The sequence below is a fragment of the Scyliorhinus torazame genome, chromosome 1, assembly GCF_047496885.1.
Source record: "Scyliorhinus torazame isolate Kashiwa2021f chromosome 1, sScyTor2.1, whole genome shotgun sequence".
NCBI classification, from domain to species: domain Eukaryota; kingdom Metazoa; phylum Chordata; class Chondrichthyes; order Carcharhiniformes; family Scyliorhinidae; genus Scyliorhinus; species Scyliorhinus torazame.
The window spans coordinates 302,422,176-302,446,134 of NC_092707.1; the positions used below are offsets into that span (position 1 = coordinate 302,422,176).

The 23,959-nt window shown below is 48.6% G+C and overlaps 1 protein-coding gene across 2 annotated transcripts in view; it reads left to right on the forward strand.

Moving 5' to 3' along the window:
- Positions 1 to 23,959, forward strand: part of pde10a (phosphodiesterase 10A) — a 1,307,205-nt gene that overhangs the window by 1,248,577 nt on the left and 34,669 nt on the right. For both annotated transcript variants that reach the window (XM_072507750.1, XM_072507751.1), the window contains 2 exons: positions 5,898 to 6,009; positions 15,996 to 16,076. In XM_072507750.1, the coding sequence (XP_072363851.1) occupies positions 5,898 to 6,009; positions 15,996 to 16,076 (193 nt within the window). The remainder of the gene's footprint in view (positions 1 to 5,897; positions 6,010 to 15,995; positions 16,077 to 23,959) is intronic.

The window sequence follows — 23,959 nt, forward strand, 5'->3', positions numbered from 1 at the left end:
AGGGGACTTATCTATCCTGATGCTTTTCAAAGTTTCCAGCACATCCTCCTTAATATCAACCTGTTCGAGTCTATTAACCTGGTTCACACTGTTCTCATGGGCAACAAGGTCCCTCTCTCTAGTGAATACTGAAGCAAAGTATTCATTTAGGGCCTCCCCTTTCTCTTCAGACTCTAGGCACATGTTCCCTCCACTATCCCTGATCGGCCCTACTCTCACTCTGATCATCCTCTTATTTCTCACATAAGTGTAGAACGCCTTGGGGTTTACCCTAATCCTTCCCGCTAGGGCTTTTTCATGCACCCTTCTAGTTCTCCTCAGTCCATTTTTGAGTTCCTTCCTGGCTACCTTGTAACCCTCTAGAGCCGAGTCAGATCCTTGCTTCCTCAACCTTATGTAAGCTTCCTTCTTCCTCTTGACTAGAAGCTCCACTTCTCTTGTCATCCAAGGCTCCTTCCCCTTACCATTCCTTCCTCGTCTCAGTGGACAAAAATATTCAGCACTCGCAGCACGTGCTCCTTAAACAATCCCCACATTACTGTTGTGCATTTCCATAAAATACCATAAGTATTCCATTAAATACCTTCCCATACTGTGTGTTCCTATCCCTCTCCATGACTATGGTAAAGGTCAAGGAGTTGTGGTCACTGTCACCGAAATGCTCTCCCACCGAGACATCTGACACCTGGCCTGGTTCGTTGCCGAGCACCAAGTCCAATATGGCCTCCCCCCTAGTCGGCCTATCTACATATTGAGTCAGAAATCCTTCCTGTGCACACCTGACAAAATCTGCTCCATCCAAACCATTTGCACTAAGGAGGTTCCAGTCAATATTAGGGAAGTTGAAGTCACCCATGACAACAACTCTGTTTCTTCTGCACTTTTCCAAGATCTGGCGCCCAATCTGTTACTCTATCTCTCTGCTGCTATTGGGGAGTCTACAGAAAACTCCCAATAAAATGACTGCTTCTTTCTTGTTTCTGACTTCCACCCATACTGACTCAGTAGACAAACCCTCCCCAACTACCTCCTTTTCTGCAGCTGTGGTGCACTCCCTAATTAACAGTGCCACTCCCCCTCCTCTTTTACTTCCCTTCCTATTCTTCTTAAAATATCTAAACCCCGGAACATCTAACAACCATTCCTGCCCCTGTGAAATCCATGTCTCCGTAATGGCCACAACATCGTAGTTCCAAGTACCGATCCATGCTCTAAGTTCATCTTCCTTATTCCTGACACTCCTTGCATTGAAACAGACACACTTTAACCCATTCCACTGAGTGCAACTTTGCCCTATCAACTGTCTATCCTTCCTCACAGACTTGCTGCATACTATTTCTGCCTGTTCAACAGCTACCCTATCCTCTGATCCATAGCTCTGCCAAACTAGTTTAAACCCTCCCGAAGAGCCCTAGCAAACCTCCCACCCAGGATATTGGTGACCCTCCAGTTTAGGTGCAATCCGTCCTTCATGTACAGGTTCCACCTTCCCCAGAAGATATCCCAATGATCCACATATCTGAAGCATTCCCTCCTGCACCAGCCCTGTAGCCACGTGTTCAGCTGCACTCGCTCGCTGTTCCTTGCCTCACTTGCATGTGGCACCGGTAGCAATCCTGAGATCTACTCTGCTTGTCCTGCTCCTTAGCTTCCAACCTAACTCCCTAAAATCACTTTTTAGATCCTCATCCCTTTTCCTACCTATGTCGTTGGTACCTATGTGCACCACGGCTTCTGGTTGCTCCACCTCCCCCTGAAGAATCCTGTAGACTTGATCCGAGACATCCCTGGCCCTGGCACCCGGGAGGCAACATACCTTAGAACATAGAACAATACAGCGCAGTACAGGCCCTTCGGCCCACGATGTTGCACCGAAACAAAAGCCATCCAACCTACACTATGCCATTATCATCCATATGTTTATCCAATAAACTTTTAAATGCCCTCATTCCGGGAGTCTCGCTTGCGACCACAGAATCTCCTATCTATTCCCCTATTCATTGAGTCTCCTGTCACTATTGCTTTTCTATTCTCCCCCTTCCCTTCTGAGCCACAGAGCCAGGCTCAGTGCCAGAGAACTGGCCGCTAGGGCCTTCCCCCGGTAGGTCATCCCCCCCAACAGCATCCAAAACGGTATATTTGTTTTGAAGGGGAACGGCAACGAGGAACTGTCTGCCCGTTCGTTTTCTTTCCCCTGACTGTAATCCAGCTACTCTTGTCCTGTACCTTGGGTGTGGCTACCTCCCTGTTACTCTTCTCTATTACCCCCTCTGCCTCCCGGACGATCTGAAGTTCATCCAGCTCCAGTTCCCTAACAAGGTCTCTGAGGAGCTGGAGTTGGGTGCACTTCCCGCAGGTATAGTCAGCGGGGACACCAGTGGTATCCCTTACCACCCACATCCTACAGGAGGAGCATGCAACTGCCCTAGCCTCCATCCCCTCTTACCTTACAGAATATTGCTGCACTGTGGAGCAACTGGAACTCCGCCCTCCGACTCTACTCACAGTCAGCTGCAGTCTCTGTAAACTCCCGGCTCCCTTCACGCTTTTTGAGGAAATGTAGAAAACTCCCTCAGTCACCAAACTCTCAAATGCACCCAAATTCAGCACTCCCTCAGTCACCAAACTCTCACTATAGCACCCAAATTCAGCACTCCCTCAGTCACCAAACTCTCACTATAGCACCCAAATTCAGCACTCCCTCAGTCACCAAACTCTCACTATGGCCCCCATCTGTAGAAACCACAGGTTTACCCCCGCAACAATGGATGCCTCCTTTTTTTTTTCTTTTTTAATCGCTTATTGTCACGAATAGGCTTCAATGAAGTTACTGTGAAAAGCCCCTAGTCGCCACATCCCGGCGCCTGTTCGGGAAGGCTGGTACGGGAATTGAACCGTGCTGCTGGCCTGCCTTGGTCTGCTTTAAAAGCCACCGATTTAGCCCAGTGAGCTAAACCAGCCCCTTCAAAAGTGGAGACAGGACAAGGGGATACTGGCGGTTAGGGACATGTACACGGGTGGCAGAGCTGCGACACTGGGGGAACTCACGGTCAAATTCCAATTCCCAAAAGGGAACGCACTAAGGTAAGTGCAGTTCAAAACCTTCCTCCGCAAAGAAACATCGACATTCCCCCAGATACCCAGGACACTCATTACTAGGCAGACTACTAAACGTAGGCGAACCAGAGGAAGGGAGCTGTGCGGACATGTATGGGCGACTGTTGGAGGAGGACGAGACAAGACAGAAATCGGAGGAAGTGTTAGGCAGGGAAATAGGGGGAGGACTTGAAGCACTGCACAGGGCAAACATCATCTCCATGTGTACAGAGCGTAACACAGCTAAACGTGGTGCACAGGGCGTACCTAACCAGAACTAGAATGAGCGAATGGAGGACAAGTGTGAACGATGCCAGGGAGGCCCGGCCAACCACACCCACATGTTCTGGTCGTGCCCCAGACTTGTCGGGTACTGGATGTTCTTCTTTGAGGTCATGTGCAGGGTTGTGGGAGTGAGGGAGGAGTTGTGCTCACTAGTGGTGTACTTCGGGGTATCAGAGTTCTTCATCCGGACGCCAAAGACTTTGCCTCCCTGATCGCCTGCCGGAGGCCCCTGCTCAACGGGTGATCAGCAGCATCACCCAAGGCTGCAGACTAGCTGGCTGACCAGATGAAATTTCTCAGGCTGGAGAAAATAAAGTACACCATCTGAGGATCGGAGGAAGGCTTCCACAAAACGTGGAGGCTGTTCACCAACCTGTTCCAAGACCTGTTCATATACAGCACCCAATAAAGCAGGGAGGGAGGTGGGAGGGGAGGGGGGAGTGCGGTTGGCGGAAGGGACCGAGAAAAAGGCAGAAAACAGAGAAGAGAAGGGGATGGGAGAGAATAAGGGGGGGGGGGGGGTGACGTAAGCACCAAGGGAAACACAGGACAGGTGGAGGAGGACAGAACTGCAAGGAACTCAAGGGCAGCAAGAGAAGGAGTGCACTGAGCAGACACGTTCACCCTGCCTCCAGCACAGCTAAGTGCCAGGAGGCAACCAAGGAGGGGGACAGGCCGCAGAGCAGCAATGGCCGATTGCCAGGGAGGCCCCCAAACAGGAACCCTCCCTGCAGCTACATGAAAGCCCCCTCCCAGGGGAGCACAGCCAACTACCAGCCCCACACACGCCCGAGCAGGCACACCTCGGGGTCACCGCCAGGCCTAGCAAGCGCTCAATAACATCCTTATGTCTTTCTTTGTTTATTTTTTTTTCTCTGTTTACAAATTACTTTCTGCACAACAATGGTTGTAAATTCTTGTAGATACGTGTTTCGTTTTAGTCTTGTGTAAAATATGTTGTGAAATGTTAAAACCGTAATAAAAAATATTTTTAAAAAGAACTGGGACATGTTGGAAATGTAATGGATTTTGAGTGAAAGAGAGATCGGGCAGGAAGGAGATCAAAACGGACGATCTGTGGAGAGCGTAAGAGATTAAATGATGAGAGGTCCAGTGTAAAAGGCCAAAGTAATGGGACAAGTGTAAAGGAACACAGGATATGTCAATGGGAGGGGGGGGAATGGTGGATCCTGAATTGAATAACTTCCATCAAAAAACAACGCCAATGAAATAAGAGAAACAAATGAGAGAAAATAAACAACCAGCAAAGATAAACATAACAAAATGCTCCCACTCTGGCATTCCTCTCCTCAGCCTACGATAGTATTCTGATGGAACGTATTCTGCAACCTTGAGACACAGCACCCCAACTTTCAGCTGATTACTTTACAACCTTCTGGACTCAGCATTGAGTTCAACAACTTTCAATCATAGCCTCTGACCCCATTTTGGTTTTTTAATTCTTTGCTGGGGTTTTTCCCTTATTCTCTGGGCTTTACTTTCAGGCAGCAGCTATTCAGGACCTGCCATTCAGGCCTCTTCTGCTCACATATTTTGTTTCTTTACTCGTTCCACCACCTTTCCCTTTGGTCTTCTTCCCTGCCCTTCAACCCATCACACTGCTCTTTTTTCCTGACTCCAACCCTGCCCTCTTCCAATTGCTCAAAACCGCGTACATTTCTAACTTTTCTTAAGTTCTAATGAAAGACCTGAAATGTTAATTCTGTTTCTCGCTTTGCAAGTGCTACCAGGCCGACTGATCATTTACTGCCGTTTCTGTTTTTTTATTTGAATTCCTCCTTGTAGCTTAGCAATGAAGAGCTGAATTCCCATGCTTTATGTCAGGTGTTCAAATTGCAAAACTGCGCATCATTCAGATGTGTTTGAAACAGTGGATTTAAGTTTGCCAGTGCCTGGCTGGGCTACTGTACAATCTTTCTACATGGAGCAGGGAACATCTTGAATCAGAATTTTATAATATAGGAGTCTTTAACCTATTATGCCTTCCTCACCTCTCAAAGATCTATCATAATCTGTTCCTCTACTGTGGATTATGTTTCCACCACTGATCCTTTTGGTGGTCTCGCTCTACTTACCAATTCATTGGACACTGGAAATTATTTTTTCCAACTCCCTTTATAAATACCTATCATAATTTTAAAATGTTTTATTAGATCATCTCATCTTCTTTGTTTTAATTTTTCTACTCTTTCCTCACAACGAAAACCCTGGATATGTTCCCATTAATTCACCTGGAGCAAGCCACTGTTCGAATACTCAAAGAAATTTTAGCATCTGTGGCCAATAAACTTCTGCAGTCTTTCTTTATTTCCCATGAGAGAGAATTTATAAAGTACCAGAATATACACAGTTTTTTTCTGCTGGGTAAATAGGAATGTGCAAAAAACAAAAATAGTTCTGAATGGACAAAATGTATCGAACTTTGTGGTATCAAACAAGTAATGAACTTCAACGGTCATTTATTTTTCAGCTTCATTTTGTTTTTTCTCCAACAGAGACAGGGTGATTGGCATAATGATGACATCTTGTGATCTCTGTTCCGTCACCAAATTCTGGCCAGTTTGCAAGATAACAACTAATGATATTTATGCCGAATTCTGGGGAGAGGTACATCCCTTTCTAATTTACTTAATAACAAACTTTGTGTAGTATGAAGACACCCAGACTAAGTTATTGCTGAAATCTTCTGAAACAGACACAGGTGTAATGTCCCGGTATCCAGTAAGGTGGCCATAGCTCCCCCCACCTAGTTCAACATCATCACACCACAGAACTCACTGTGGGGAGGGCAGAAGATTCCATTCTTAAACTCAACTCAGGACCAACACTTCTGAACCACTGCCTGAGATCAATCTCAGGACATCAAGTTACAGAAACTACAGCTCAGGAGGAGGCCATTCTAGTCCGGGTGCTTTGCTTTCTCTCCTGTTACCTGAAGACCCTTTCATATTTCTCCTTTTTCAATATTTGTGTCTCTCCCTTTTAAATGAACTTTGAGTGTCTTATCGCAATAGCCATATGCGGGGAAAGATCTCGGACTAATAGGGCTGGATTTTTATCTTCAAGGTGGGAATCTCATGTCAGGTCACAATTCCACCACCTGTGTAGTACCCATACATGTTATTTTCTTGGTGGGGTGGCAGCGGCAGACAGAACTAGAGTCAGAGCCTCCACCCTTAGAAATAAGCCTAATGGAAAAGGTGGGGATGGAAGGATTTCCTGGGGGGAAATTAGCTGAAATGCCTGCCAGTTCTATAGATAAGCATGAGAACCTCTAATGTCAACCCTCTCATCCCCAATTGCCCATTCCCTCTTCACCTCCCATGCCCCCTCATACCCCATGCCCCAATATCTCTTTCATTCCCCATGCCCCCCTTCACCACCCATGCCCATTACCCAGTATCCACTATGTACAGAACTCCTGAGCCCTATAATATATTGTAAGTCTTTGAGACTGACAAGATAAACAAAAGACATTTAAAACCAACTTCAAAAAATATTATCCTATTAAGTGGTGTTAATATAAGCATGCCCTTTGACAGCTGTATCAACAACCCCTGCTGAGCTGGATCCATTCATGGGGTTTGGAACTCAGCCACGCATTCATAAGAAATTCTATTGCACAACTGAGTGAACCAACTCTCTAGATATTAACACATTAAAGCTTTCAGACATCTGTTCAAACTTTGAAGCATGAAAACAGATGTCTGAACTATCATTCAATGAAAAGATTAAGTCACAGGGGATAACTGACACTGTCAAATCTGAATATCAATGCTGTCAATGCAGAAGAGCACTTTATCGAGTGGATAATGTACTGTAATGCCCCTGAAGACTTCTCCATTTTCAGAATGCTGTTCAATTTAATGGTCACTTGCCTTTTAAGAACAAAACCCCATCATCACTCACTGCATTGAAAAGGTATTTAACTTATCATACAGGATTTTGTTACAGAATGAGAAGTTGGAAACACCGTTTGAATTTACCTGGCAAAACACCAACTCCAGACTAAGGTTTCTACATGGCTCATGATCCTGCCGAGCTGTTGTGAACCACATTGCCTTCAGAAGCTGGTCTGACTCCATCAAATTGTAGGTGGTCTGAAAGGGTCATACCCAATGACACCAGCAAGGTCAAGAGTTCTGCGTGCTAGCTCGCTACCTGCACCCTTATTCCTAGACATAAATTGGGACCTGAATTTTGAAGGATATGTGACATTTAGGAAGGATAAGAAGTTAGGAAAAAATAGCGGCATGATTCTGTTAAAGACGACATTAGCACAATAGAGAGGGATGACCTAAGTTCAGGACGTCAGGATATAAAAACAGTTTGGATAACGATGAGGAATGACAACGGCAAGAAGTCACTTGTGGGAGTGGTGTACTGGCCTCCTTTGAGTGTCACATAGTAAGACAGTGTGTTAAAGAAGAAATAGTGTCAGGAAGACAGAACGATTATCATAGAGGATTTTAATCTACGTGCAGACTGAAAAAAGCAGATGGGCAAAGTTAGTGTAAATTACAAATTCATACAATGTTTTCGGGATAATTTCTTAGATCATCATACTTTGGAGCGGACCAGGGAACAGGCTATGCTCACCCTGGTATGTTACAATGAGATAGTATTAATTAATTACCTCATAGTGAAGATGCCCCAAGGTAGCAGTGATTATAATATGGTTGAATTTAATATTCAGTTTGAGGGAGAGAAAAATGGGTCTAAGACGAGAATTTTAAATTTAAATTAAGGCAATTATGAGGGCTTGAAAGCAGAGCAAGTGAAAGTGAACTGGCAGTTTAGGTTAAGGGATAGGTCAATAGAGATGCAGTGGAAGTGTTAAAGGCAGTGATCAGAGAAGAAATTATATTGTACAAGGCCCATAAGGTTAAGGCTGGTAGAATGAATCTTGCGGGTGAATTGGCAATACTCCACGGCCCCCAGGGCAGAGTTGTTGGCAGAGAGAATGAGGCTACAAATTATATTTGAGCTTGAATCAATGGGGAATGCGGTGAGCCAGCTTCATCGTTTGCGAGGGACATTTTATGAGTACGAGGATAATGTCAGTTGATTATTGACTCACCAATTGAGATGGCAGGCAGCCACACGGGAAATAGCTCAAGTTAAAGATGAGGGGGGAGAGCTGGTTGCTGCCCCAAACAGGATGAATGGAACTTTTGAGATTTTTTATCAAGGGATATACAAGTCTGGACCGCCAGCGGATTCGTCGGAGATGGAGCAATTTTTGGGCAGATTGGACTTCCCAGAGGTAGAAAGGGTGAATATGGAGGGTCTGGAGGCACCATTTGGGTTGGAGGAAGTTATAGACTATTAGCTCCAGGCAATCGGGGAAAGCACTGGGGCAGAATGGTTTTCCAGCCAAATTATACAAACAGCTCGTGGGCTTGTTGGCGCCGCACTTACTGGGAATGTTCAACAACTCTCTGCTACTTGCTCCGCTGACGCAGGCCTCGATTTCTCTAATCCTGAAAAAGGACGAAGATCCCCTTGAGTGTGGGTCTTATAGCCTATTTCACTATTAAACACTCGTGCGAAAATACTACTGAGGTTCTACAAAATGTTTGGAGGGGTGCCTACCAAAAGTGGTCTTGGGATTTGTCAGGGGCTAAGAGTTGTTGTCCAATATTAGGAGGCTTTTGAATGCGGTCAGGTCACCCTCCGTGGAGCAGGTCACCCTGGATGCGGAGAAGTCCTTTGACCGTGTGGAGTGGCGCTATATCTTTGAGATCTTGGGCGATTTGGGTTTGGTCCTACATTTATTTCCTGGATGAAACTGCTGTATAATGCCCCCACAGCTGGTGTCTGGATCAATGCTGTAAACTCAGGATATTTCTGACCACACAGGGGCACGAGGCAGGGATACCCACTGTCTCCAGTGGGGCTGAGGGGGATCGGAGATTTAGGGTTGTTGCTGTTACTTTGTTAAAATAAAAATGACAAACTGTTTGTATGATATAATTACACCTTTGTATGTGAGAATTTGATAATGTTTGGAATAAAATATATTTTTAAAAATTGGGGATGCAGTGGCAGACATTTATGGGGATATTTCAGAATACGGACAATAGATACATTCCACCAAGAAAGAAAAATTCCAAGAGAAGGACGCACCATCTGTGGTTAACTAAACAAATTAAAGGTTGTATCAAACTTAAAGAGTGGACTTCTATAAAAAAATTCAAGGAGACGTTAATGCCACTGATGGTGTAAATGTTTGAGGATGCGATGGCGAAGGGGAGATTACCGGGGACAATGAGGCAGGCATCTATTTCATTGTTATTGAAAAACCATAATGACCAGGTAGAGTGTGGGTCATATAGGCCCATTTCTCGACTGAATGTGGATGCCAAGGTATTGGCTAAGGCACGGTGGTGAGGCTGGAGGGGTGTCTTCTGAAGGTGCTGGAGCAGGATCAGGCGGCATTCGTCAAGAGCAGGCAGCTGTCGTGTGGCGGCTGCTGAATGCGGCGCTTCTTCTGGCAGAGGGGAGAGAGTTAGAGGTGGCGGTGGCGGTGGCATTGGATGCGGAGAAAGCATTTGACAGAGTGGAGTGGAGGTATCTATTTGCGGTACTGGAGAGGTTTGGAGTTGGGCCCAAGTTTGTAGATTGGGTAAAATTGCTACATAGAACATATGTATTCAGCCCAGCAAGTCTGCACCGACCCACTTAAGCCCTCAATTCCACCCTATCCCAATAACCCATCCTAACCTTTTTGGTCACTAAGGGCAATTTATCATGGCCAATCCACCTAACCTGCACATCTTTGGACTGTGGGAGGAAACCGGAGCACCCTGAGGTAACCCACGCAGACACGGGGAGAACGTGCAGACTCCGCACAGACAGTGACTCAGCGGGGAATCGAACCTGGGACCCTGGTACTGTGAAGCCACAGTGCTATCCACTTGTGCTACTGTGCTGCCCTAATCCAAGGATCCAACAGTACTTACTTTAGGTACTTGGGAGTGCAGGCAGCACGGGACTGGGGTGGGACTGGGTACAGCTCCATAAGCTGAATTTCACAAGCCTGATAGGGAAGGTAGAGGATCTAGAAAGGAGGGATAGTCTCCCACTGTTGTTGGCTGGTCGAATGCAGGCAATCAAGATGAATATTCTGCCGCGTTTTTGTTCCTATTCCAGAGTGTGCCGGTCTTATTGCCAAAGGCATTTTTTCAAGGGGTGGATAGGCTGATCTCGTTGTTTGTGTGGGCAGGGAAGGTGGCGAGGATAAGGAAGGCGGTGCTCCAAAGGGAGCAGCAGTTGGGCAGCTTGGCTCTTCCAGATCTGTTGCACTATTACTCGCTGGTGAATGCAGAAAAAGTGTGGGGCTAGAGGAAGGAGTCAGAAGCTTTGTGGGTGAGGGTGAAGGCGGGGTCCTGTAAGGGGTCGAGATTGCGGGCGCTGGCAATGGTGCCGCTGCCGCTAGCCCCAGGGAAGTATTCTGGGAATCTGGTATTCGCAGGTGCGGAATTTTGCGCCGCCCTCCTCTTTGTTGGAGGAGGTAAGTGCCGGTGGCGGGTGGAGAGGGTGCTGGAGAGTGGAGCTGTCTCAGAGATTTATGGTTGGATCATGGAGGAGGAGAAGGAGTCGATGGAGGGGATTAAGGCCAAATGGGAGGAAGTGTTGGGGATGGTGCTGGAGGAAGGATTATGGTGCGAAGTGCTGCTATGGGTCAATGCCTTGGCCTCGTGCATGTGCTTGGGGCTGATTCAGCTACAAGTGGTGTATAGGGCTCACTTAAAAAGAAAAGGATGAGCCGGTTGTTTAAGGGGGTGGAGGATAGGTGTGAGCAGTGTGGGAGGGGCCCAGCCAACCATGTCCATGTGTTCTGGTCCTGCCTGAAGTTAGGGAGATATTCAGGGTCGGTGTTCAGCACCGTGTCCGAGGTCCTGCACGTGGATCTGGAATCGGGTACCCTAGAGGCCACATTTGTGTTGTAAAACCTGCCGGAGTTGCAGATAGGAGCGGGGGCAGATGTTTTGGCCTTTGCCTCGTTGATTGCTCGCAGCGCAGGTCCTGTTTGGATGGAGGTCAGCTTCTCCCCCCATGCCTCGGCATGGCTTGGGGATCTAATGGAGTCCCTGTATTTGGAGAAGGTGAAATTTGCTCTGACAGCGCAGATGAGGGGGTTCCACAAGAGATGGGGTTCGCTCATTTTGCATTTTAGAGACCTGGTTGCTGCCAACAGGTGGGAGGTGGTGGCAGGGGTGGGGGGAGCATGGGTCTTGTTTTGTTTGTGTTCAAATGTTGAATAAAAGTATATTTGTTAAAAAACAGCTGTAAATCAGGATTTGGAAGGGAGGAAGGGGAACTCAAGAAAAACAATCACCAGGGAAGTAAATTGTCAGAACTGTAGGTTGGCAAGTTCCCGGATCCTGATGGATTTCATCAGAGGATCTTAAAAGAAGTGGCTAGTGAGATAGTTGATGCATTAGTTTTAAATTTCCAAAATCCACTAGATTTGGGGAAGGTTCCTTTCGATTGGAAAATAACTAATGTAACTCCTTTATTCAAAATGGGAGGGAGACAGAAATCAGGAAACTATCGGCCAGTTAGCTTAACATCTGTTATAGGAAAAATGTTAGGAGCTATTATTAAAGATGTTCTAATGGGGCACTTAGATAAATTCAAGGCAATCGGGCAGAGTCAACATGGTTTTGTGAAAGGGAAATCATGTTAACCAATTTATTAGAGCTCTTTGAAGAAGTAATATGTGCTATGGATGAAGGGAAACCGGTGGGATGTACTTGGATTTTCTGAAGGAATTTGCTAAGGTGCCACAGCAAAGGTTATTGCAGAAAATAAAAGCTCCCAGTGTAGTGGTTAACATATTGGTATGTATAGAAAATTAGCTAGTTAACAGGGAGAAGGCATAAGTGGGTTATTTTCTGGTTGGCAGGATGTGACAAGTGGTGTGCCATAAATTATTGGGCCTTGACTCTTTACAATTTATGTTAATGATTTGGATGAAGGTTGCTAAATCTGTTTACGGCACAAAGATAGCTAGAAAAGTAAGTTTTGAAGAGGACATAAGGAGGCTACAAAAGGATATAAATAGATTAGGTGAGCGGACAAATGGAGTATGATGTGGAAACATGTGAGGTGATCCATTTTGGCAAGATGAATAAAAAATAAGCATTATCTAAATTATGAGAGATTGCAGAGGTGTAGCGGGATATGGATGTCCCCGTGCATGAATCACAGAAGATTAGCATGCAGATGCAGCAAGTAATTACCAAAGCTAATTGAATGTTACTGCTTATTCCAAGGAGAATTGAGTACAAGAGTAGGAAGATTATGGGCGAGATTCTCCAACCCCCCGCCGGGTTTGAGAATCGCCGGGGGCTGGCGTGAATCCCGCACCCGCTGGTTGCCGAAGTCTCCGGCACCGGAGATTCGGCGGGGGCGGGAATCCCGATGGCGTGGTACTAACCACCTATTGGCGGTCGGGATGCTGGCGTGGCGGCTGCGGCTGCCCTGGTCGGGTCGGGGGGATCGGACATCGGTGGGGAGGGGTGCTTGTAGGCAACCAGGGGTTAGATCCGTGGGGTTTGATGATTGGGCACGGACCGATCACGGGGGTCTCCTTTCTGTGTGTGGCTCCGCGGTCCGAGTCCGCACTGGAGCTCGACACGGCTGCTGGAGACCGCGGCCATCCGCATGTGCTGACTCCAAACCGGAAGTGCGGAGGCTAAAGCTGCAAGATTTACTCCGGGTCCCTGCCAGCCCCCTGCAGGCATTGAATTAGCTCAACTTGTTTCTCGGAATTTCTGGAGTAAAACATCACCGATTTAGGTCGGCGTGGGGACAGAGTCCCATTTTGCAAGAATCCTGCCCCCTGCCTTTCAACATCAGGAACCTCATTGTAATATATTAACATATCATTATCAGGTCTATATACCAGAATCATTCCACCTTATCAAATAATGTGTTCTTGGTGACCTGATGTCAGAACAGCACAATGTACGACTGGTTTCAAAACGCTGGCATCTGGCGAGCAGAATTCTGAGGGGTGCTCGGAGGCGGGCGCAGTGCTCGAAGAGCAGCTCCACATCTTTGGGGTTGAGCGGTGGCAACAGGAGGTGGGTCAGAGGCGACGAGGGTAAGTCAGGGGTGAAGGGGTTAGTCGGAGGGTGGACATGGGTGAGTGGAGGGGGCCTGCAGAGGGCCAGGGACGAGGTTGGAGTGTTTCCTGGGTCTGACAGCTATGATTTCCTCATGAACTACAAAGTGTGTTAGCTGAGTGTAGGGAGGCCTTAAATATGACCCCACCCCACCCGATCACCGAAGCACTGTGGTGATGGTGGGGCAGCCAAACCAGAGACTGCCCACCTACCAGCGATATGGCGAGAAGCCCATGCCTGCCAATTTTTATTCCAAAGTGCCACAAAATAGTGGAAAAAACCTCCATTGCGGTCCGTGGATTCTGCGCCGCTTTTCCCGTCCAACATCGAACTTTGCCGACATTGAAGATGATTTCTCCCAAGGTTTTCTGGGTTAATAACTAGAATGGGCTGGTTGTCTAATACCGAAAGGATGATGGTATTGAATGGCAGAGCAGGCTCAAATAACTGAGTGGACTGCTTACTCCTGCTCCTAATTTGTACTCTTGTATGATGGGTGGGCAACCAACCCACTCCCAGGAGGTGGCTTGATCATTTAATTATTTTAATTGGGCTTTACACCTAAGCAGCTTTTCAGTTTTAGCCATGAACAGCTTTGTTTCACAAGTGTGAAGAAACCCAGCTCTTGAAGGGAGGTGCAGACAGCTTTGGGAAGTTAAAAGCTTTCATCTCCCTGCACATGCTCCATTAGAATCACTCCCACTCCTCCCACAGGATCGGAGATTGGAACAAGAACTTCCCACCCGCATGCTCCGATTAGCAGCAACAGTCAATTTACCTTAATCTGTTCCAGAGTGTACTCTCCACCTGGCTGGAAGCCAAGCCTATCATTCAATGTGGTGCAGCGTGCAGGGAAATGCCAGCTTCTCAGCCTGCCCCTCTGTCAAGATTCAACAGGTTGGAGGCAGGCTGATGTAGGAGGTTGGGGTTGCAGTTTCTGCTAATTATCGTTAAAAGTCATGAAGTCATCAAAGGCAACCACACGTTTGCCCCAGGGAAATACCCGGGTAGTCTGGTGGTGGTAGCCAGGCTGAAGATATGGAGGCAAATTCAGCAGCATTTTACGTTAGTGGCTAGGTCGAAGCTGACACTGGAGAGAATCTGTGTTTGAGCCGGCGAGACTGGATGCTGGGTTTCGGGGATGGGAGGATCCGGGAAGGGGGTGGGGGGTGATGGAAATGAAAGACCTATTTTTGGAAGGGTGGGCGTGGAGGAGTTGACAGAGAATTTGGGATTCCGCGGGGGGAAGCTGTTAGGTATTTGTAGATGCGGGAATTTGCCTGGAAGGTTTTCCCAACGTTTCCAGTGACACCTCCCTCATTGTTGGAAGGGGTGTTGACGGTTGTGGAGTTGGGAGGGCGTGTTATCTTGGTGATTTATGGGTGGATTTTGGAGGATATGCTGTCGCTGGAGGGCGTTAACGCCAAGTGGGAGGAGGAGCTGGGGGTGGCATTGAAGGAGGGGTTGTGGAATTAAAATATTTTTTAAAAAGGGAAAGATTGTGGTGTGAGGTGTTGCGGAGGGTGAATGTCTCCACCTTGTGTGCAAAGCTGGGGTTAATACAGTTAAAAGTGGTGAACAGGGCGCACCTAATGAGGTTGAGGATGAGCCGGTTGTTTGAGGGCGTGGAGGACACTTGTGAGCGTTGTGGGAGAGGCCTGTCCAACCAGGTACATATATTCTGGTCCAGCCTGAAGTTGGAGAAATGTTGGGGGTTGTTATTCAGCACCATGTTAGCGGTCTTGGATTTGGAGCCCAGTCCCCTGGGGGCCATATTTGGGGTGTCGGACTTACCAGAGCGGCAGACTGGAGCGGGGGCAACTGTTTTAGCCTTCGCCTCGCTGATTACTCGCAGACGGATCCTGTTGGAGTGAAGGTCAGCCTCTCCACCCAGTGCCTCAGTATGGCTTGAGGATCTGATGGAGTTCCTGTATTTGGAGAAGGTTAAGATTGTCCTGAGGAGGGTGATTGAGGGGTTCCACAAGAGATGGGGTCTGTTTATTCTTTATTGTAAAGAGTTAGTTACCGTCAGCTGCTAGTGGTGTGTATGTGTGGGGGGGGAGGGCAGTTGGGGGGGCTATTCTTTGAGTTATTGGGGTGTTGGTTGTTGGGGAGGGTTGTTGTTTTTCTTGTATTGTTTTATGTATAAAATGTTAAAAAAACATTTAAAAATACTTTTTAAAAAGATTCAACCACTTTGTGTGGTCACAGGTGGAATGGCCAATTTTCAGCAATTTAGTAGAGTTGGAACCAAACTCCATCAAACATCAGCAGCACTTTGGGTGGAGAGAGAGACCTGGAATAATGATTTGCTGGCATAAGTTTGCCATGGCAAATCTGATATAAATGATTTTCAGAATATCGAGTGTTTAAGACAATGTGTACTCTCACACTGATTGAAAAGTCGGACCATTCAATCTCTGCAAATTTATTTGAATCATTTTCTTCATGCAGGGTGACGACTTGAAAAAAATGGGAGTGCAACCCATTCCTATGATGGACAGGGAGAAAATTGAAGAAATCCCCAGTGGCCAGGTAAATTACATCAATTAGTGTTTGTGACTGATCTTCAGAAAATCAAGATTGATCAGTTGTGAATCTTCCTTGATATAGGAATTCTCAGGGACCAGTACTTCACCAATGCACATTTTCACACAATCTGATTATACCTACTTCCGGTTTAATTTTGTGCTAATGCTCATGCACCAAGTGACTTGCTTGCATGTGCATACCCTCAGCATGTTGAAAGCTAGATGGTGTTTTATTCTTTTTCGAGAAAAGAAGTTCAGAGTTATTCATAACTTCCATACGTTGAGGGCTAGAATTTAATGGGGGCAACAACATCCACTGGCTGGAGACCTGGGGGCAGAAACTCATCCCCCCCCCACTCCCAAGAGCTGGCCAGTCAGAGGCCAGCAGCTGTGCATTGCTTCTCAGGAACTAGGTTGCAAGCTGAAAGAGTTTGCTTTTCATGTATTCTGGATGGCGAGGCCCTCCCGCTGTTGGGTGAATACCATTGGCGGCAGGCTGGCATTAATTGTCCACTTACAAACCTCAATTGGCTCAGGGTCAGGAAGGCTCATGGAAGAGTAAATGGCCTCCCGTTACCAATTCTTCAGAGGAAGGCATTGAATGCCACCCTCAGAGTCATAACTGTCACTATTCTCAGAACTCCTTTCAAGCGCCCAGAGGTGGAATACCCAAAACTGCGCAGAATTCTAATATTGGTGATACATGCTGAGAATTATTTGGTTTGTAGGAGCACCTTAACGGATGATCTGATTTTTGCAACAGAGAATTCTATGGTCAGCACAATTGCTTCACAGCTCCAGGGTTCCAGGTTCGATTCCCGGCTTGGGTAACTGTGGAGTCTGCACGTTCTCCTGGTGTCTGCGTGGATTTCCTCCGGGTGCTCCGGTTTCCTCCCACAGTCCAAAGATGTGCAGATTAGGTAGATTTACCATGCTGAATTGTCCCTTGTGTCCAAAAAGGTTAGGTGGGGCTACTGGGTTACGGGGATACAGTGGAGGTGTGGGCTTAAGTTGGGTGCTCTTTCCAAGGGCGGTGGAGACTCGCTGGGCCAAATGGCCTCTTTCCGCACTGTAAATTATATGATATGAACTCTAGTATTTATAGATTTGGTACCTTTAAATGATAAAACAATCCTAAGCTGTTATATTGGAACGTTATTGGACAAAATGTGGCAACTTCTCATTCTTGTCTTCACAATGGCCAGCACCTCATTTGAGTAACTGGACTTGGACAAGGAGTCATCGGACTCGAAACGTTAGCTCTTTTCTCTCCCTACAGATGCTGCCAGACTTGCTGAGATTTTCCAGCATTTTCTCTTTCACCTCATTTGAGTGGTTGACTAATCAGTACCTCCCATAATTGTTTACGCCTTTCTCTTTACTTAACATTTTTAATGACAGCAGGTGTTACTGTTGCCTTTGTGAACTCTGTGCAGATTTCAACATTTTACACAGATGTCAAAATCCATGGGGGGTATTTTCCGCGACACCCGCGACGTGGTTCTCGGCAGCAGGAAGTGGCACGTCTTTGGCCGGCAGTGGGAGTGGTTCCGCCACTGTCAATGGGACTTTCCCATTTCCTAAGGTGGGGGTTCATGTCAGGGGAACTGGAAGAACCCACTGGCATGAACAGCCGGAAAACCCTCCTCCATGTCCATATTTAAAACTGTCCTCATTTTCATCTAACCTGTTGGCTCGCTTGCATCCTCCAGAAGAAGCTTTTTATAATTGCTTTACTTTTGATATCCAAGTGTTACAACAAGATTGCGATTGTTAACCTTGTCACCTTAGTCTATGCACAGCGAGTAATTTGTATGGCCTTTATGATAGAAAATAGGAGCAGAAGAAGGCCTTTTGGCCCTTCAAGTCCTGCTCCGCCATTCATTATGATCATGGCTGATAATCCTACTTAATAGCCTAATCCCACCTTCCCCCCATATCCTTTGATCCCCTTCGCCCCAAGTGCTAAATCTAACTGTTCCTTGAAAACATACAGGGCGGGGTTCTCCATTTGGGAGACTATGTTCTCCCACCAGAGATGAATAGCAACTGGTTTACGATCCCCCTGGAAGTGCAACTGGCAAGCAATTCCGTATTCCTTCCCATGCAATTTTATACATAGCATGGAATACCACAATCGGCCGCCATTTTGAGTGGGCAGCCCAATACTGAGGTCCCGCAGCCGGCCACTCCCCCCAACCCGCCCAGCACCACATTTAGCCCCGAACCCCCAGTGCAATCACACGCTTGAGTGATTGGAATTCACTTAGTGCTTGGAATGCACCAACTTCTCTTTGATGTGGTCAATGTTTACAAACATTAGGGTTTCACCACTTAGGCCACTGAACCATGAAGGGAGGTGACTGAATCAAAGTTGTAGATGGTTTATTGAAGCTGTCACTCACAGACCACTACTAGAAAACTATGAATGCTTGCAGCTAATAAAGCTGTGGGAAGCAGACACAGGTCATAGCTGCTCTCCTTTAAGGACCACGTGCAGCTTCAAGGTAAATGTCCCAGCTGTAATTCTTCTCTGCCCCAGTCTGGACTACATCTAACTTCCAGACAGGGGTCTCTTTTCTGGTGGGGGTCTGTGTAGAGGGGGACGGTGGGGGTCCATGGTTCATTAGGCATGGGTTCCTATGGGGGGTCCCCCTATTACAGAGATCCCTATGTGGTCTCCCTGTTACAGAGGTCTCTGTGGGGGTTTCCCTATTACAGGGGTCACTGCGGGGTTCTCTGCTTCAGGAGTCACTGTGGGGGGGGGGGGGGGGGGGTTCTCCCTCCCTACCACAAGGTTACCTGTGGGGAGCCTCCCTATTACAGAACTTCCTGGGGGTTATCCCCCTATTACAGGGGTCCCTGAGGGGGAAGGGGGTAGGGTCTGATAGAGGGGAACTGGAAAGGCAGTGCATTGTGGGAGGGGTGGCCCTGGAATGGTCTCGACCAGTGTGGTCCTGGAGTGGTGGATCTTGCGGTGGGCCAAGGGGATAACTCCTTGACCGCGGGGTCCACCACGCCAGGGAGATGCTGGTAGAGACCACAAGTGAGCCAAGCCCACGGGATTCCCAGCCGCGGGGACCGGAGAATCATGGAGGGCCGGAGCATAACGTTCCGGTACCGCTAAATAGATGCAAATTGGTAATTAAGGCCCACTTTCATTCATTTACATATCCCCGCCATCGTGCGGGCGTGGACCTCATTCAAGCCACCCATTGGTTCCAGGTACTGCAGGGGCCTGTGGCCCTGGCACCTGTCATTGCCGGCAGGGGTACTGGTGGCTGGCCCTACCCATGCCAGTGGTACACTCAGTGGCCTCTGTCCGGAACGTTCCTGTAGGGGCTACTGTATGGGTGGGCCACGAGCTGCTCTGCCAATGGGTGACGCCCGGTTGTGTGTGTGTGTGTGTGGTGGTGGGGGGGGGTGGGGGGGGGGGGGGGGAGTGCGTGGATGATGAGGTAGGGGCACCCATACAGCCGGTGTAACTGCACAACCACGGTGGGTGGTCATTGGGATGCACAACAAGAAGGCTGCCTTCCAGGCAGTGGCGGTCCGTGCCTGGACTGGGGGGTCATCTTGACCCCATGGCCTACCCCCTGGTCAGCCCCCGCTACTCCCCCCACCGCCCAGCCCTGCCAGAGGTAGGACTGGCAGCCCATGGTCACGCATCTGGGAACATGTCCTACCTCCTCTCTCTCTCTCAGCAGCTTGTTTCCTGATTTTTAAAACCACAAGTGTATCTCGCCATCAGTAATTCCTCCTGGCGGAGGCGAAGCATCGCGGGAGCCCTGGAGAATACCGGATCAGGCCTGTTAATGATATGCCAACGGTGTTTACTATACATGTGAACGCATTGACATCACTGTTGAGGCACAAAAGCATGGCATTCTGGCGAGCCCTCCCGCACATCGCCCACACCTAACCTCTACACCCTCAAAGAACCTACTCATCCTCTCCACATCAGCTCTCATGTGAGCCCGCCCCCACAGCCCATTTCCTAACCATAGCAATATTCGGCGCCTAGGAGTAATTCATCATATTCGTCAATGCCAGCCCCCCCAGCCTTGCCCCTGCTCCAAGTAAGCCTTCTTAAATCGCAGACTCTTCCCCGCCCATACAAATCCAGAAATCAGCCCGTTAAACCTCCTAAAAATGTCTTGGGGACAAACAGAAATCTTGGCAGCACCATAATTTGTACCGTCTGCATCCGCCCTGCCTGCGACACGATAGCACATCCCACCTCTTAAAGACTCCCTTCATCTGCTCCACCAACCGAGCCAGGTTCAGCTTGTGCAACTGTGCCCAGCTCCACGCCACATGGTACCCAAATATCTAAAACTCACCCCCACATCCTGAACAGCAACTCTCCCTGTCTCCTTTCCTGCCCTCTAGTCTTAATCGGGAACACCTCGCTTTTTCCCATATTCAGTTTGTATCTCGAGATCCGGCCTAACTCCCTCAGAATCCCCATGTTGCCTCTGATGGGACCCACCGGGTGCAAAATATATAGTAGCAGGTCGTCCGCATACAATGAGACCCTGTACTCAATGACCCCCACTCTGCTCAATCCCTCTCCGGTGTCTTGACGCCCTAAGCGCCATTGCCAGCGGCTCTATCGCCAAGGCGAAAAACAACAGGGAGAGTGTGCACCCCTGCCTTGTCCCACGATGCAGCCCGAAATACCCCAAACTCATTCGGTTTGTCTACACACTCACACCAGAGCCTTATACAGCAACCGGACCCAATCTACAAACCCCTGTCCAAACCTGAATTGCCCCAACACGCCAACAGATACACCCACTCCACCCGATAAAACGCCTTCTCCGCGTCTATCGCCACTACTACTTCTACTTCCTGCCCTTCGAAGGCACCATGATTACATTGAGCAGCCTCCTCATATTCACTGACAACTGCCCCGCCTTCACAAAACCCGTTTGATCTTTGCCTATCACCTCTGGACACAGTCCTCAAATCGCGATGCCAACCCCTTCGCCAACAGGTACGGTAGCCTTGTGGATAGCACAATTGCTTCACAGCTCCAGGGTCCCAGGTTCGATTCCGGCTTGGGTCACTGTCTGTGCGGAGTCTGCGCATCCTCCCCGTGTGTGCGTGGGTTTCCTCCGGGTGCTCCGGTTTCCTCCCACAGTCCAAAGATGTGCAGGTTAGGTGGATTGGCCATGATAAATTGCCCTTAGTGTCCAAAAATTGCCCTTGGTGTTGGGTGGGGTTACTGGGTTGTGGGGATAGGGTGGAGGTGTTGACCTTGAGTAGGGTGCTCTTTCCAAGAGCCGGTGCAGACCCGATGGGCCGAATGGCCTCCTTCAGCACTGTAAATTCTATGATAACTTGGCGTCACCCGTCTCTTGGCATCTCTGATGGCTTTGCGGATGTCTTACCTGGATACCTTGTACAGGTCAGGTCACCTGTCTTCAATGCCTCAGGCCTGGCCTTCAGTAGGGTGTAAATCTCCCAATAAAACCATGGTTCCCGGTTGGGGAACATACGTACTACCTTCTTTGGCACGCAGTCTTATACATACTTGCTGATGAAGTCTGTGACGGTGGTGGCATACTCTTGTAGGTTGGCAACTGAGTTCTTGAATATGGACCAGGCCACTTACTTAAAGCAGTCGCATAGGAGATCTTCCGTTGCCTCGGACCAGCATTGCACGACCTTCTTAACCGGATTCTCCTGCTTAAGTTTCTGCTTGTATGCTGGGTGAATGAGCATCGTCTTATGGTCCGATTTTCCAAAGTGTGGTCAGAGGATGGATCGGTAGGAGCTTGATGTTTGTGTACAAGTGGTCAAGGATGTTGGCGCCCATGGTGGGACATGAGATGTGTGGTGGAATTTTGGCTGTACACAGTTGAGGTTGGCCTGCTTGAAGTCCCCGGCCATGATGAACAAGGCCTCCGGGTGTTCTGTTTCACTGTTATTTATGGCGGTAAACCACGTCTTCAGGATGCCGAAGCACCGCTCTGTCACACCCCTGGTTGCTCATGGGTGTCGTTATATAGGGTCTTCACGTCAGTCTGTGACCTCCAGATGGGCATTATCAGCCACAACTGCAACGGATAACCCCTGACACCCAGGAGTCAACCCCCAGCTGCTGGTGCGCCTCGAAGAGCTTGTGCCAGGATGAAGGCGCCGTGCACATTGCCCAGGTATGCACATGATGTGCATCTCATGGTCACAGACGAGCTACATTTCATCGAGTGGAACCATTTTTGGTTTATGAAGACCGACTTGCCATCTGCATAGGTGCTCAAGAAGGGGACCTGCATCCCGTCGATCTCCCCCTGGACCCAGGGCATCTCGGAGATGGCGACAAAGCCCACTAATTGGGCATCCTGGTGGTCTCGGTCCACATTGAAATGGATATATTTGCCAACCAGGCATATAGGGCCTCCGTGACTGCACAGATGCACCTGTGCACCAAGCTCTATGAGATCCCAGACAGAGCCCCACTCGGCGCCTGGAAGTACCCCGTGACATAAAAGTTCAGGGTGACTGTCACCTTGATGGCCACCAGGAGAAGTTCTCCTCCCTCATTCCCCCTTCGTGCCAGGTGCACCATGATCTGGCACATATGTCGTACTGTGCCCCTGCTCAGCCGGAGTCTTCAACAGCATGTCCGTTTGGGCATTTCCTCGAATGGCAGGTGCTGCCGGTACAACCGAGGCCTCATGCGATGCCTCCTTCCCACCTCCTCCTCAGCCTGTTGGGTGTCAGGTCTCCATCCTCAGAGGCTGCCTCCTTTCCTCTGGGGCAGACTCCGCTGCTGCAGCTTCCTCCCCCTCAAGCATCTTCAGCTCGTACAGCCGGAGTGCGTCCCTCAGGCTGTAGCGACTAGGAGGAGGGTCATCATTCCTGGTTGAATTCCAATACCCATTGTCTGCAGGGGGTGAAAGGCCTCCTCCTCCTCCCCCATCTCCGCACCCCTGGCCCCACCGGTGCCCAGCACTGTGGATGCCTCTGGCCCTGGCGCCCGTCCTTGCTGCCAGGGTACCATCGGCTGGCGCTACCCTAGCCAGTGGTTTGCTCCCCATCTACCCCCCCTCCCTGTAGGAATTACTGTGAGCATTGCCCATGGGTGAGCCGCATGATGCTCCGCCGGTGGTTGGTGGCCGGTTGGGGAGAACGTGCAGACTCCACACAGACAGTGACCCAAACCGTGGAGCCGTGTGTGGAGGGGATGTTATTTGCCACTTGTCAGCCCAAGCCTGAATATTATGCAAATCTTGCTGTATTTGGATATGGACAGGGCAGCTCAGTGGGGCAGTGGGTTAGCCCTGCTGCCTCACGGCGCCGAGGTCCCAGGTTCGATCCCGGCTCTGGGTCACTGTCCGTGTGGAGTTTGCACATTCTCCCTGTGTCTGCAAGGGTTTTGCCCCCACAGCCCAAAGATGTGCAGAGTAGGTGGATTGGCCACGCTAAATTGCCCCGTTTTTGTAAAAAATTAATTGGGTACTCTAAATTTATTTTTTTTAAATTAAAAATAAGTATTTGGATATGGACTGCTTCAGCATTTGAGGAGTCGTAAATGGTGCTGAACATTGTGCAGTCATCAACAAACATCCCCACTCCTGACATTAGGAAGTTATTGATGAAGCAGCTGAAGATGGTTGGGCCTAGGACATTAGCCTAAGGAACTCCTGGAGTGATGTCCCGGAACTGAGACGATTGGTCTCCAACCACCACAACCATCTTCCTTTCTGCCAGTTACAACTCCCCATGGAGTCCACAGTCAAAGTTGAGAATTCCCAGAGCCACTCACTTCTGAATGAATACAAATGTGCCGTCGTCTCTGGTAGCTCTCTCCATCTGTTTTTGTTTTCATTTATGGGATATTGGCATTGCTAGCTAGTCCAGCATTTATTGCCCATC